Raw genomic sequence first — 16,499 nt, forward strand, 5'->3', positions numbered from 1 at the left:
TCACGAACAGCGCCTGCTCGCACTCCCTCTCTCTTTCCTCTCGCTCTCTTCCTCAGAACAGGCTCCTGCCACTGACGCTCTCCCTCCCCTTTTTGCCAAGAGCCGGACGTGACGTACAAACCCACGGTCCAACGCAAGGTGCGCCGGAAGTGGGCCTTTGAAGAGGAGCGTGTTGTGCAGGGCCGCTGAGATGGTGAGTGGCTTTCTAAGCCCCGGGGTTTACAAAGGCCTAGTCGGCCCAGGTTATTTCTTCGCTTCTTCAATATGTTCTGAGCATTCTTCTCCCTCACCTCCCGAAATGTGTTTTGTGTGGTGGAGTCTCTGGAGGTTTGAAAGCAGAGGTTGGATGGGCATCCGTCAGGAGTGTTTTGCTTGTGTCTTCCTGCATGGTTGGATTAAATGGCCGTGGGGTCTCTTTTATGGTTCACTAGCCGTCCCCTGCCATGCGTTGCAGTGGCCCAGGGCCAAAATCACCTGGAATATTGTGTCCAATTCTGGGCACCACAATTCAAGAGAGATATTGACAAGCTGGAATGTGTCCAGAGGAGGGCGACTAAAATGATCAAGGGTCTGGAGAACAAACCCTATGAGGAGCGGCTTAGGGAACTGGGCATGTTTAGCCTGAAGAATAGAAGGCTGAGAGGGGATATGATAGCCATGTATAAATATGTGAGAGGAAGCCACAGAGAGGAGGGAGCAAGCTTGTTTTCTGCTTCCCTGGAGACTAGGACGCGGAACAATGGCTTCAAACTACAAGAGAGGAGATTCCATCTGCACATGAGGAAGAACTTCCTGACTGTGAGAGCCGTTCAGCAGTGGAACTCTCTGCCCCAGAGTGTGGTGGCGGCTCCTTCTTTGGAAGCTTTTAAACAGAGGCTGGATGGCCATCTGTCAGGGGTGATTTGAATGCAATATTCCTGCTTCTTGGCAGGGGTTTGGACTGGATGGCCCATGAGGTCTCTTCCAACTCTTTGATTCTATGATTCTATATGCTTATACTTATATAAGCATATACATATATACTTATATAAGTATATACTTGTAGGTGTATATGTGTGTATATGTGTATATTTGTGTGTGCTTGCATATATATGTGTGTGTGTGTGTGCATGTGTATATTTCTGTGTTTATATGTATATTATGTATATGTGTGCTTGTGTATATACATATATGTGTATATATGTGTAGGTATGTGTGTAGGTGTATATGTAGGTGTGTATATTTGTGTGCTTGCATATATGTGTGTGTGCATGTGTTTATATGTATGTTATGTATTTGTGTGCTTGTATATATACATGTATGTATTTATTAGGGCTGGGCTGTTTCGTTCGTTAATTTCGTAATTTGTTATTAATTCGTATTTAAATTAGCTTACGATCCGATATTGAGCCATGCAGGAATAGTGTGAGGAGTAATTAAAAATCGAAACAATTTTTCCAATTTATTTCGTATTGTTTCGTAATTGGTTCGAAATTGTTTCGTAATTATTTCCGTATGTCTGGTGCAAGTTTTATAGTTGTTGTTTGTTTTATCAGTGATAAAAAATAAATTATCACACCAACAGTCAACAACAGAGGGAGAGGGAAGCTTCAGAAGTTCCCCCTGTCCCATTTGGAGGTTTTTTTAGCATATTGCGCAATCGTGTCCGCCATTAACGAATCGATTCGAAATTAACAAAATTTCGTAAATAACAAAATTTTGAAATCTCAAAATTTCGGAAGTATTTAGAATTTGGAAACGCTAGCGCCCCCTGGAAACGAATCGAGTTTAGAAACAAATTTTTCCGTGGTTACCCAGCCCTAGTATTTATATATGTGTAGGTATGTGTATATGTGTGTAGGTGTATATGTAGGTGTGTATATTTGTGTGTGCTTGCATATATGTGTGTGTGTATGTATGTGTGCTTGTGTATGTGTATATATGGTTTATTTTGGAGGGTTTTTTTGTGTGTCTTTTTAGGGGTGATGGATACTCATTGGCCTGATAGGTGTCTTGTGACCAAATTTGGTGTCGATTCGCCCAGTGGTTTTTGAGTTATGTTAATCCCACAAACGAACACTACATTTTTATTTATATAGATTGAGCACCCCAACAATAAAGAATAGCTTGAGAGAGGCGCCCCTTTTTGCCCCATGGCCTTTCCGCTTTGAGTCAGCTCTTTATTTTCTTCTCTCTGGGTGCATCTTCACCAGGCCTATGCAAACTTGGGCCTTCCCTCCAGGTGTTTTGGACTTCAACTTCCCCAATTCCTAACAGCCTCAGGCCCCTTCTTTTTCCCCTGGCAGAGGGGGAAAGAAGAGGCTTGAGGCTGTTAGGAATTATGGGAGTTGAAGTCCAAAACACCTGTAGGGCCAAAATTTGCCCTGGCCTGATGTACATTGTAGAATGAATGTAGTTTAATGCCACTTTTAACTGCCATGGATCAATGCTATGGGGTCCTGGGAGTTATGGTTTGATTTTTTGCTGTGTATGTGTCAGGAGCAACTAGAGAAACTGCAAGTCTCTTCTGGTGTGAGAGAATTGGCTGACTGCAAGGACATTTCCCAGGGGGTGCCCAGATGTTTGATGTTTTACCATCCTTGTGGAGGGTCTCAATGGGGAGCTGGAGCTGCGGAGGTAGCTCAACCCGCTCTCCCCGGATTTGTTGTTGACTATAGCGCAGGCATGGACAAACTTTCTAATTTAGGAGGGGTGGGGTGAGCGACCCAAGAGAGAGAGTTATCTCCAGGTCCCTTCCCTGCACTTTCCTCCCCTCTTTCGGAGGCAGAAAGTGAAGAAAAGAAGGGGTTAGCCTTGGTCAGGATAGTCTTGGACGGAAGATAAAAGTGTATTCATTAGACTCCATATCGCTTACTCCTGATATATAATCCTAGAATGCTATAGCTGGAAGAGACCCCCAAGTGCCATCCAGTCTAACCCACTGCCATGCAAGAAGGCACAATCAAAGCACTCCCCGACAGCCTCTGCAGAAAAGCCTTCAGAGAAGGAGACTCCACCACACCCCAAAGCAGCCTATGCCACTCTCCAAAAGGTCTTACTCTCAGGAAGTTCTTCCTAATCTTTACAGTCAAATTTCTTTCCCTGCCATTTGAAACCATTGCTCCTTTGTGCTCTGGTCTCTAGAGAAGCACAAAGTCAGTTTTTCCTCTCCTCAATGGGACACCATTTCAAATCTTGAAACATGGTTTTCATGTTCCCTATCTACCTTGTCTACTCCCAGCTAAACATCACCCAGGAGGAAAGGAGGAAGGAAAAGAGAAGGGTGGAAGGGAATGAATGGAAGGGAAGGAAGGACTAAAGGGTGGAAGGGAAGGAAGGAGGCAGGGAGAAAGTGGGAGGTAAGAAAGGAAGGGAAGGAGGGAGGAAAGAGAGAAGGAAGGATAGGATGGTGAAAGGGGGGGGGGCTGAGAAAAGACCCCCAAAGGGCTGCATCTGACCCCTGGACCTGGGTTTGCCCATACCAGCTATAGAGCCATGTTAAAAGACAGAAATTTCTAGAGAGGTGTTCTCTCAAGTAAAAAATAGCTATTTCTTTACTTTTTCACTTGTTTTTCACTTTTATGGGTGTCCTGTGTCCTTGTATTTACATATGCATAGACAGTGATGTATCTTGAGGATGAGACCCAAGTCTTAACACAAAATTAACTTGTTTCTATATTTCATTTAACTTGTTTCTTATACATATAGTCTGAAGTTAGTTTAATACAATATTTGTTAATAATGTTGTGCCTGAAACAAAGTTTGTGTACATTGACAGTGGGGGTGTCACGATTTCAGCCATCAATGTAGACAGTATCGGATTTTGGAGTATGTGGTTGTATAGGTGGGATTAGAGTTAAACGAAATACAGAAAATAACAGTATGTTCTTCAAGGTACCACAGGATTCTCATTTCTGCTTTGCTGTTAGAAAGAACTAGAGAGGATGTTACATACTTCTTCGGAATAATGATTTATTATGAACTTGTAGGGGAAGCAGAAGAAAACAAGAAAATATGCTACCATGAAACGCATGATCAGCCTCCGTGACCAGCGACTGTGAGTACTATTTAAAGAATGTGTATTTGTGTTGAACTCTGAGAGGTTTGTACAGTTAACTGATCTGACATGTTTATAGTTTATTCCCATATATATTTAAATGAAAACATATAAAATCTGTTAATGTATAATGTTTAAGTTAAGATTAAAAATGTGTCTTGCCTTATTTGGTACAGGTTTTTTTAAAAAAAGACAAATACTTACAAAAAGAACAAAGACCATTTTAAAAAGTCATTTCCCCCTCCAGTTCCTTTAATACATTTATCCCTCTTGTAATATTAGGACTATTCTAATTTATACTCACACTTATGTTGATTCAGTTTGCTTTCCCTCATAGCTCCATTTAAGAAGCAAACATTCTCTTTTTAAAAGGTTGAGTGGGAGAGTTACAGTCACAAGGGTGACTTTCGGCAGAGCTAGTATGTCCCCTGAGCACTTTTATTTGTATTAATTGCCTAGGAATGAGAAACTTTGGGCAATGGATAGGCATCTTATGAAAAGAGTTTCTTGAAGGAGAGAGGGTTAAAATTATCACTGAAAAGGGGAAAAGAACTCTTGAAGCAGAGTACTTATTTGTTGGTGCTTTTCATGTTAAACATTAAATTTAAAAGGGTGACTAAACTTTTTTATCTTATATTCAGAATTAAATCATACAGATAGGACCATTTTAATATCCTGCCCTCCCCCAACTCTAATGTTTGGTTGGCAGCTGTAATAAGTAAAATGTATTTATGTTTATATTGTGAATAAAATGAAATTTCTAGACACCAAAGAGAAGTCAAATTTTTGTCAGGTTTTAAGTTGAAAGAGAAATCGAAGGAAAACTGCTGTATTTACTAGAGTATAATGTGCTAGAAAATGTAATGTGGACCTCATTTTTTAAGGTGTGCTGTGCGTTACCAAAAAAAGGGTTTGCTGTCGAATGTAATGTGAGGCAGTGGTGGCTGTGAAAAGGTTAGTCGGAAGCCACGCCCCCTTCAGTAGGCCTGGTAGGAAGCTGGTAGTAGCCACAAAAAGGCTGGTGAGAAGTCACAACCCTCTTCCTAGCTTTCCCAACAGCCTTTTTGCAGCCAACATCAGCTTCCCAGCAGCCTTTTTGTGGCCACCTCTGCCTCTCCGCCCTCTGTCCACAGTTGGGATCTCTTGCCCATCAGTGCAGGCGGGTTTAGGTGTGCCATTCTAACGTGCCATCGAATCTAATGCACACCTCAATTTTAGTGATATAATTTAACCAAAAAAGGTGAGCATTGGACTTGAGTAAATATGGTATTTACTTAGAGTATGACCCTGATTATCCATGGATTTGATATCAACCATTTCAGTTATCTATGCACCAAAAAAACATTCCTCCTGGAAGTGTTTGTAGGTCTCTCTAGAATGATCCTCCAGTATGATTCTATGGTGTGTTTGAGTCCCAAGTATAATTTCGCAAGAATTCTGAGTTTCAGAAGGAGTATGACAACATATCCCCAGAAAATATGAGGTCTCACTGTATGTCATTATTTTTATGTTTTGATAACAGGAGATAATGTATAAAAACATTTTAACTTATTGTCATTTCTAGAAAAGAGGCAGATCGAGCAAAACCCAAAGAGAAAAAGAAGAAAGACCCGAGTGCACTCAAAGAGAGTGAGGTGTAAGTATTAATTTATTCACTTCTCTTTTCCTCATAGGGATGGCATGAAATGACCAAATATGAGCACAAAACTCTGTATGTGCAATCTGGGGTGCTCATGGATTAGCACCAGTCCACAGACCACCACTTTCCAGTCAGTTCTTCACTGCAGTATATCACCCACACATACAGCCCTTCACAGAGTGACTAATACAGTTTAATACAGGAGGAAAATTGGTGCACTAAAAGGATTGTCAAATGACAGGTAGTTAGAAATGATTTGAGCCAAGGATGAAGTTTGTTGTAGGAAAAAAAGCAATGTTTCCAATGTCATTTCCAGTCAGACATGCAAAAAAACAAAACAAAACCATACCGGTAACTCAAATACTGAAAATGAACCCATTTCCAGGGGAAAAGGTGTGGACAATCATTCCATCCTATTTCTGGTTGTGACATTTTCTAGTTTCAGAGAAATTGGGCAATTTCTTATGAAGACTTCAAAATAAAACCAACATGGGGTTTTCTTGGCAAGATTCTTCAGAAGGTGCTTGTCATTGCCTTTATTTGAGGTTGAGTGTATGTGTAGGTTTCCATGGCCAAATGGCAGTTTAAATTCTAAACTCCCAGAGTTCTAGTCAACACAAACAACTAAGTTACATTCGTTCTCTTCCTTCTTAATAACATATATTTAAAGATTCAGAACTTAAGTCTTGATTGGATGTACCATCATATTTTAACTTTCATGTACATATTGCTGACATTTTAAACAGATTTTCTGAAAACATGAGGGTCACAGTATTCTTTGAACTGTTTAAATTAACTGACGTTTATATGCCAAGGAATAGCACTTCTGGAATATTGTGCACCATGTGTATACAGTATGTTTCATTTCACTGTTTTAAAGTTTTCTTATGTGCTTCTTTTTCAGCCCTAAATATCCGTCTTGCTTATTCTTCCAATACAACACTCAACTAGGACCTCCTTACTATATCCTGGTTGATACCAATTTCATTAATTTTTCAATTAAAGCCAAATTGGATTTGGTGCAGTCAATGATGGATTGCCTTTATGCCAAATGTAAGTATCTACATCTGTTGCAATTTCTTCTAACGGTAGTATTATGATAAGGTAGCAAACTATGAGAAGTTCCAGTTACAAAGAACATTATTGAGGTAGATATCACAATGAAGGACTGGGTTCTCATACTTACTGTTTATTTATCTAAAAATCTGCTATTAAGTGCTTTATTATTTGATTGGCAAGTGCACCTGCGTTTATTTAAAATTTATTAACATTTTGTTAGAATGTTGAAAAGTAAGCAACATTTCAATTAACAAACTTGATAAACTGATAATTATGGTCAAAGAACACTTTGTAATGTGTTTTCTTTCTGATGTGTAGAAAACCTACATTAGATGTTTACAGAAAAAGAAACCAGTCAGCTGAAGAATTCGCTGTGTAATTATGATAATCTTCTGTGCATCTTTCATGGATACTGTCTCAACGAGGTTAATAAAGTGACTGCATGAGTAAATATGTAGAGATTTGAAACCTAAGTCATTTCAGAATGTGTTACCTGTAATAGAATGCTGCTGTGCTGGTTTGTAATATTATAATGATATTCTTTTCCAAAAGGTATTCCCTGTATCACGGATTGTGTTATGGCTGAAATTGAGAAACTGGGGCAGAAGTATCGTGTGGCCCTCAGGTAAGTACATGTTGGCTAAGTTCTGTTTTTCATTTTATTTTGTAACATCTGTGGACACATTTGTTGGTGTCTGCATGTCTGCCTGCCACTTTTGATTCCACCCTCAAACTAGTGTTTTGGGTTTTAGAGCTCAGATTTCTTCTTCTGCCTTTCATTTAAACGAATTCTCAGGCCTGTTACTTCTCTTTCCTAGGAAAGTAATAGGGAATGATTATTTTGTGTGACTGGCCATACTCAACATGGCAACCCTTTGTGAATTGGCAAACCTCTCAGCAGCATCTGTTTTGTTAGAGGTTCTCAACACTTGCTGAAAAAAATTAAAAAGCAAACTTGGAAATCCATGCCTAAAGCATAAATATGTAAAATTAAGGTTCATCCTTAATTCAAGATCTGGTTTCTTTATTCTGGTATGTTTTAATGGTTGCCTAGTACCTAATTTTCATTTTTTTTTAATTCTACAGGATAGCAAAAGACCCCCGATTTGAACGCCTACCATGCACCCACAAAGGGACTTATGCAGATGACTGTCTGGTACAGAGAGTCACTCAGGTATCTCTTGTAGGAGTTTCTGCAGTTTGTTGTTGACATCCAGAAGTATGTGAAGCCATGTAATTTTACTGCCAGTAACTTGAAAGAAGCCAGTACTCAATGATGGTGCTTCCCTACACTGTAGTTAATGCTGCTTAATTAATTAGAATACATCATAATTGCGAACAGATGACCTCTCATTACATGAATAAAATATTTGTCCAAATTACTGATTATTTGGAAATTTCCCGCTTCAAGAAAATTCAAACATCTGGTTTATTTTCTTAATATAAATCTGTTCCCTTTTTCCCCACAGCATAAATGTTACATAGTAGCTACTGTAGACAGAGATCTCAAGCGAAGAATACGAAAAATACCAGGAGTCCCCATAATGTATATATCGAATCATAGGTGAGTAAGGTTCCAAGCTGTTACAGGTGACAAATTGTAATTTGCAGCTCATTTTGTAATAGTGGATTTTGAATCTCTGGCAGCAGGTATGTGTATTTACAGATTATCTGAATTGTGTAGAGGCGATTCTTAGTAGTAATAAAAGCTATAACATGTTTACATTTGTAGTGGTTCCATTTGGAGCTTGATACTGAAATCAATACAAATGTATCTAGTTTACTGAACAACTATATGTTATCTGGCTACATAAAATTAAAACAGAATGCTGAACACTTCTGCTTACAAGTTAAGTTTTGTTGAGTTCAGTGGAGCTCACCTCCAAGAAATTGTGGTTATGAAAGGATATAGTCTTATATGGGAGATTGATGGTACCTCAGTAAACTCACTTTCTTGTATAGTGGATGAACCTTGAGGCTCATGACTGAACATATCCAAAATTCAGATTGTGAGATAAGATAAAATACATGATCCCAGTTGCTCACAAGTATTTATTTGTAAATCAAATTAATAAATAGGAAAATCAATGATAACTTCAGATACAGTTACAGGTGAATATATTTTGCAAGTTTGTATCTATTATATCAAATTCAAATAAACCTAAAATATAACCTATATGTGTTTATTCAGAAGTAATCCCTGTTGAGTGAAATAGAACTTCCTCTGAGGCAAAAGGGGTATAGATTTGTAACTTGTCATGTAATTGCATTTGCTTACATGCAGCTGTCTTATTCTTGTACCTCACGTCTCCCTATTCTCACTCATGAAGGTGAAATGTTTACTTTCCTTGTAGCATCTGTAATCATTACTCTATATACATATGGTACTATATATTGCATTTCTGCAGTATTTGTAGCTCTTATTACTTGCTGTTCACTATTTGAGTGCTAACATTTCGTTTGCTTAGGTATATTGTTTATTGATTGGTTTAGACCATATACTATTATATTAAAGGATTCAAAGAGGTATATAATGCTACCAAACTCCATGTCTTACTATATGTTTACAGTGCACCTTAGTGAAAATGCGATGCAACACTTCACAAAAGGCTTCTTCTCTCATTTTAGGTATAATATTGAGCGGATGCCTGATGACTATGGAGCACCTAGATTTTAACCCACCTCTGGAAAGAAACAAAACATGCCTGTTATTTTCATTTTTCAAATATTGAATCTGTTCTAAGGTTCCTTTTTTTCTAATTCCCTTCCTGTGGTGCTTGGTACTGGTTCTTAAATGTCTTTTCCAGGGGGGAAAAACCACACAACGCAATCTTTTTTCCTGCTTTATGATCCAGAATAAATATTCCTCATTATCTAAAAGTAGATTTCTTTATTTGACTCCTTTATCTGATCACATGCATTTAAATTACGTTTGCACATGACACTCCTTTGTGATGTGTTAGGATGGGCCTATTAGGGTTAATTCAAATTTTTGTTTACTTTCTGTCAATTACAGAAATATATAATGTTCTGTAAATAGAAGCTTTGTAAAAAGTCTGGTGTGTCATCAAATTACAATTTGTTCCAATCAACTCTCTGTTAATTGATATTCTGCAGAATTAGCACCACGCGAGTTTTCAGTTTTCCAAAATTATAAGGAATAGAGACTGCATTTAAATTTAGTTTGGGGTAGATTATGGGTGCATCTACACAGTAGAAATTTGACACCACTTTAACTGCCATGGTTCAATACTGTGGAATCATGGAAGATGTAATTTTACAAGATTTTAACCTTTTCTGCTAGGCGTTGGCATCTCACTGAAATACAAATCCCATGATTCCATAGCATTAAGCCATGTCAAAAGTAAATTAGAGTAAAAGCACTCCAAATCTAAGTAACAATTTAGTCCCATTATCAGTGGAACAAGCTATACACTAAAGGAAGGGTACGGAATCTGGTTTTGTTGTGTTCCATTATCTCTGATCATATAACTGATGAGATTTGAATTCCAACAAATAGTAGGACTACATGTGCCTATTCTTATAGGAAAACATTAATAACCTAGTCTGCACCCAACCTTGTATATTTTATCATATTTTGTAAATTCTGAGGAAACAGAATTTAGTAATTCTACTTAGAAGTTATATGGTTAAAGGAGTTTTTGCAAATAAGCCTAAATGAGTCAATAAAATAAAGAGCCTTATCCAGTGTTTTAGAAATCTGTCTTTCCTTCCTTCCATTTTGTGTATTAATGGTTCACAACAGGTATATAGAGATATTTTTAAAATATTTTTAAAATATGTTCTAAGTGCAGCTGTTACGTACTAAAAGTGACTGCCTTACATCTGGAAATCTTTGTTCTTAATGTGAAAAACCATGTGGATTGAGAATATGTCTTCACAGTAATAAATGGATCAAGCCTCTATCTCTGGAAGACAATCCTACTCAGCCACAAGTGATTGCCTATGATGATGATGACATCCTATAGTTGAATGCACTGATTAGATTTGTAAACTGACATAAGACAGCTTATCTATGAACACTTAGTACACATTGCCTCAATAAAATAGCCTCCCAAGTATTATTACAGATCGCAAAGTTGTACTGTGTTCAGTATTTACTGGTATACACCTCAGTTTAAGATTACTTGTCTTTGATTACAGAGATGCTGAATTCTGATTCATAGTATAAAATTGACATAGGTAGAAAAGATGTAGCTTCAGCCGAAATCATATATATGCTGGATATAAGTCTCAGTTAAGTTTAATTCTCACTGGGTGCAATGCCTAAAGACCTTGGCCTGCATTTAAACACAATGGGCGCTGACAAAATTACCATCTGTCAGCTGCAAAAGGCCACCCAACTCAGAGAGGCAAACATTATTCGCCGATACATCACACAGTCCTAGACACTTGGGAAGTGTCCGACGTATGATCCAATACAAGAGCGAACATAGTGATCTTGTTTGCTGCGTTCTAATCTTATGGTAAAGGTTTTCCCCTGACATTAAGTCCACTTGTGTCCAACTCTGGGGGTTGATGCTCATCTCCGTTTCTAAGCCAAAGACCCGCCATTGTCCATGGACACCTACAAGGTCATGTGGCCAGCGTGATTGCATGGATTGCCGTTCCCTTCCCACTAGAGCGGTATCTATTGATCTACTCACATTTGCATGTTTTCAAACTGCTAAGTTGGCTGAAGCTGAGGCTAACAGCGGGTGCTCACCCCGCTCTCTAGATTCGAACCACCAACCTTTTGGTCAGTAAGTTTAGCCGCTCAGCAGTTTAATCCACTGTGCCACCAGGGGCTCCAACTAATCTTGTTATATATCAATTAATAATAATATAATAGAAGAGAAACAACTGGAAATGCTGACATGATATGAAGATTTAAAGATTGAACTGTGAAGACTCTGGCACAAGCCAGTAAAGGTGGTCCCAGTAGTGATCGGCACACTGGGTGCAGTGTCTAAAGACCTTGGCCTGCACTTAAACACAATCTGCGCTGACAAAATTACCATCTGCCTGCTGTAGAAGGCCACCTTACTGGGTTCTGCACGCATTATTCATTGGAACAGACCTCACTACCTCTGAGGATGCTTACCATTGATTCAAGCAAAACGTCAGGAGAAATACCTCCAGAACATGGCCATATAGCCCGGAAAAACCTACAACAACCCAATTTCCATACTTCCTTATACCACTCCTCTATTTGTATATTTATTTCTATTTTCCAATACCTTGCTATAAGCGGTCTTGCTATTGTAAATAAATTTGTTGTGGCATCTTTATCCTCTGTTTTCAATTGTTTATTATTATATAATGATGATAAAGCTACACTAGGACTTCTTTCTATTTTAATATTCATTATATCTTCTATTTCTCTAAATACTTTCCCCCAAAAATTATTTACATATTTACATTGCCACCACATATGTATATATGTTCCTGATTCTTGACATCCTCTCCAGCAATTTTTTGAATAGTTATTTATATTTGCTATTTTTACTGGTGTTAGGTACCATTTCCATATTAACTTATAATAATTTTCTTTAACCTGTACTGATAAATTTTTAGATGTCTTTGTCTCCATAATTGTTGCCACTCTGTTTCATTTATTTTTATCCCTAAATCTTCTTCCCAGACTTCCTTGAGAATGTTATTTTTTTTGTTTTTCCTTTCTTTATTTCAATTATTATCTTATATATTTTACTACTTATTCCTTTCAAATTTTCATGCTCCTCTACAACCCTTCTATTTTGTATTATTTGTTCAAATTGTTTAAGCTTATTTCCATTTTTATTATCCCCCCCCCCCCCAATTTTTAAACCATTGTTCTAATTGTATGCAATGGAACCATGTCAATTTTATTTCTCTAAATTATTCCATAATCGTTTCCTTCTTCATTCCAACCTTTATTCAGTCCCCCATCTATATATATAAAAATACTCCGTGCATAATGAGTTCCTTAAAAACAAAAGAACCAATGAATGAAATCACACCAAATTTGGCAACAAAATGTCTCACAACACAAGGAGTGACCATCACTCAAAAAATTATGATTTTGTCATTTGGGAGTTGTAGTTGCTGGAATTTATAGTTTACTTACAATCAAAGAGCATTCTGCACTCCACCATTGATGGAATTGACCGCCCTATGACCAGCTCAAAACACCAGAAGGATTTGGTGGCCATTGACATTTCGTTCATTGGTTCTTTTGTTTTTTTGAGTTTGGGAGTTGTAGTTCACCTACATCCAGAGAGCACTGTGGACTCAAACAATGATGGATCTGGACCAAACTTGGCACGAATATTCCATGTGCCCAAATATGAACTCAGATGGAGTTTGGGGGAAATAGACCTTGACATTTGGAAGTTGTAGTTTATAGTTCCCCTACAATCAAAGAGCATTCTGAACCCCACCAGTGACAGAATTGGGGGAAACTTCCCACACAGAACCCCCATGACCAACAGAAAATACTTAAGGCCATCCAATCCCACTCTCTTCATCAGGGCAAGAAAACATAATCAAAGTCCTCCTGACAAAGAGCCATCCAACCATACATAGATAGATAGATAGGGATAGATATATATGATTCTCACACACAGAGATATAGTATAGATTTGAAAGGGACCCTTAAAGAAGGACAATGATATGTTGCATGTTCCAGAGTAGGCAAACCAGACACTCTCCACATCAACACTGACAATGAAACAGCAAGAAATACTGTTTATCAACAAGCAGAAATAAATTACATATATTAGAAACCAACACTTTCTCGTTACTTTATTTTCCAGATCAACAGACTGGGCCACAGCAACGCGTGGCAGGGGACAGCTAGTTTTGTCTAAATTGGGAAGTGTTCGACTTGTGATTTTGTGATACGAAATCGAGCATATAGATCTCGTTTGCTGTGACATATGATAGCCATGTATAAATATGTGAGAGGAAGCCACAGGGAGGAGGAAGCAAGCTTGTTTACTGCTTCCATGGAGATTAGGACAAGGAACAATGGCTTCAAACTACAAGAGAGGAGATTCCATCTGAACATGAGGAAGAACTTCCTGACTGTGAGAGCCGTTCAGCAGTGGAACTCTCTGCCCCGGAGAGTGGTGGAGGCTCCTTCTTTGGAAGCTTTTAAACAGAGGCTGGATGGCCATCTGTCAGGGCTGATTTGAATGCAATATTCCTTCTTCTTGGCAGGGGGTTGGACTGGATGGCCCATGAGGTCTCTTCCAACTCTTTGATTCTATGATTCTATGACATACTGTGCTTTTGTGTCAGAAAAATAATAATATGACATGGCGGCCTTGACGGTGGCACATGTACAGACTCGAAGTCGACTTGCCGGCCTTAGCAGAAGAGGAAGCGGATTCTCTCCGGAGAAAGCCGGAAGCGCTCTACATTGTAAGGAAGCCGCGCTCTATGGTTGCGGTGGGTCGCGCGCCCAAAGTGCGCAGGCGCAGTGATCCGTTGCTGCTGCCGCCGCCTTCGCGGCCTGTGGAAGGCCCGCTCTCTCCTCGCCGCCGCCGCCGCCATGTACCCGACGTGGGGCATGTACGGGGCGGCCCCGGGGCCTTACCCGCCGCCCGGCATGATGCCGCCGCCGCCTCCCGCCATGCCGGGCCCTCCGCCGGCCGTCCTGCCGCCTCCCACGGCCCTGAGCGGCTACGGCGGGCCCTCGGCGGCGCCCTCCTCGACGGGGGGCTTCCTCAGCTTCCAGGAGCAGCACTTGGTCCAGCTGCAGCAGCTCCAGCAGATGCACCAGAAGCAGCTGCAGTCGGTGCTGCTGGGCGGGGGGCCCGCTCCGCCCGGGGGCCCTCCTCCGAGCCTGCCGCCTCCGCTCCCCACCTCTCCGTGGCCTAACGCCCCGCCGCCTCCGCCGCCGCCGGCGCGGAGCTACCAGCAGCAGTTCCAGCACCGCGAGCCGGCCTTCCGCAATGCCGCGCCCGAAGAGGCCTCCGAGCCGGCCCAGGCGCCCGAGGCGTGGAAGGGCCCCGCCAGCAGCCTGGAGATGGACATGGACCTCTCCTCCTCGCCGCCGCCCCCCGGCGGAGCTGCCCCTTACGCGGCCGGGCCCGCGCAGAGCCAGGCCTCGCCTCAGGCTTACCTGCCCCACGCGCAGGCCGCCGCCTCCTCCTCCTCCTCGTCGCAGGCCTTTCCGGACCCCGCGCCCCCCGTGGCTGCTGCTGCGCCTCCCGCCGCCTCCCAGGCTTACCAGCCCGCCTCCCAGCTGCCGCCCCAGCCCCCCAAGCCCGAGTCTTGCTTGCCCGAGTCGGGGAAAGGCCCCGACTTAGAGGTTAGAGGGGACCTGCAGCAAAGCGCCCCCAAAACAGACGTCTCCTCCATGAATCTCCAGGTAAGAACAACCCACACGCAGACACCTTGGCATGTGAATGGAGGGCAACTGGGTTACAACTAAGGCAAGGAGTGTCAAAGTGTAGCATGATCGTGGAAGGTTTTCACGGCTGGAATCACAGGGCTGAAGCGTGGTTTCCGGCCGGTTTTGCCACGTTCTAGCACAGGCATGGGTAAACTTTGGCTCTCTAGGTGTTTAGGACTTCAACTCCCACAATTCCTAACAGTGCAAACTTTGGTCCTCCTGGTGTTTAGGACTTGTAACTCTCACAATTCCTAACAGCGCAAACTTTTGTCTGCCAGGTATTTGGACTTCAACTCTCACAATTCCTAACTATGCAATTTTTGGCTCTTTAGGTGTTTAGGACTTCAACTCCCACTATTCCTTACAGCGCAAACTTTTGCCTTCCAGGTGCTTTGGACTTCAACTCCCACAATTTCTAACAGTCCAAACTTTGGTCCTCTGGGTGTTTAGGACTTCAACTACCACAATTCCTAAGAGTGCAACTTTGGTCCTCCAGGTGTTTAGGACTTTAACTCCCACAATTCCTAACAGCACAATCTTTGGTCCTGATGTTTAGGACTTCAACTCCCACAATTCCTAAAAGTGCAAACTTTTTCCCTCCAGGTGCTTTGGACAAACTCCCACTATTCCTAACAGTGCAAACTTTGGTCTTCCTGGTGTTTAGGACTTCAACTCCCACAATACCTAACAGCGCAAACTTTTGCCCTCCAAACGCTTTGGACTTCAACTCCCACAATTCCTAACAGGAAAACTTTGGCCCTCCATATGCTTTGGACTTCAGCTACCACAATTCCTGACATCCAGTAGGCTGTTAGGAATTATGGGAGTTGAAGTCCAAAACACCTGGAGGGCCAAATTTTCCCATGCCTGTTCTAGCGGCATTTTCTTCTGATGTTTTGCCTGCATCTGTCGCTGGCCATACAGCCCGGAAACCACACAACACCCCTTCACCCTGATTGATTGGTTATGCTGTGTTATTCTTCCTGCGTGTGTATACGCATATTTTTTAGAATGGACGGCTCATTGTTTTTGCTTGTTCTGACCATGATTCTATGATTCTATGATTTCTGTATGTGTCCGTATCTCATAAAGGGCTGGTTTAACCTCCAGTTTGCTAGTAAAACTGAATCATTGTGTTGCAAAATGATGCCTCTCTAAAAAGTGTGTCACCAACATGAAATGTTTAGAAAGCTCTGAAATAGAGAATAATTCTTCTGATTCATTTGTTCCTGGTTTGAAAGTATTATTTATTTATTTACTGCATTTTTGCCTTGCTCTATCTCACCCCGGAGGGGACTCAGAGTGGCTTCCAGTTTGGCAATAATTTAATGCCACATTGAAACATAAAAGCATATTTAGTTTGAAAGGAGTTGTTATATTCC

General features: G+C 40.9%; 3 protein-coding genes across 6 annotated transcripts in view; 2 read left to right on the plus strand and 1 right to left on the minus strand.

Moving 5' to 3' along the window:
• Positions 1-114, minus strand: part of AREL1 (apoptosis resistant E3 ubiquitin protein ligase 1) — a 33,107-nt gene extending 32,993 nt beyond the window's left edge. The window contains exon 1 of one of the 2 annotated variants that reach the window (XM_060758534.2): positions 5-114. The gene's annotated coding sequence lies outside the window, so the exon portion shown is untranslated. The other variant, XM_060758528.2, reaches the window with a different exon arrangement.
• Positions 112-9,614, plus strand: FCF1 (FCF1 rRNA-processing protein). Its single transcript, XM_060758560.2, has 8 exons — positions 112-193; positions 3,969-4,036; positions 5,601-5,672; positions 6,580-6,728; positions 7,287-7,359; positions 7,821-7,908; positions 8,204-8,298; positions 9,363-9,614. Exons 1-8 carry the CDS (start codon positions 191-193, stop codon positions 9,409-9,411), a joined length of 597 nt encoding a protein of 198 aa, XP_060614543.1. The 5' UTR covers positions 112-190; the 3' UTR covers positions 9,412-9,614.
• A 4,570-nt stretch (positions 9,615-14,184) lies between these two features.
• YLPM1 (YLP motif containing 1) overlaps positions 14,185-16,499 on the plus strand; it is a 54,997-nt gene continuing 52,682 nt past the window's right edge. For 2 of the 3 annotated variants that reach the window (XM_060758507.2, XM_060758514.2), the window contains exon 1: positions 14,185-15,093. In XM_060758507.2, coding sequence (XP_060614490.2) covers positions 14,272-15,093 — 822 coding nt within the window. In that variant the 5' untranslated portion in view covers positions 14,185-14,271. The remainder of the gene's footprint in view (positions 15,094-16,499) is intronic. The other variant, XM_060758521.2, reaches the window with a different exon arrangement.

Source organism: Anolis sagrei, chromosome 1 (genome assembly GCF_037176765.1).
Source record: "Anolis sagrei isolate rAnoSag1 chromosome 1, rAnoSag1.mat, whole genome shotgun sequence".
In the NCBI taxonomy this organism is placed as follows: Eukaryota; Metazoa; Chordata; class Lepidosauria; order Squamata; family Dactyloidae; genus Anolis; species Anolis sagrei.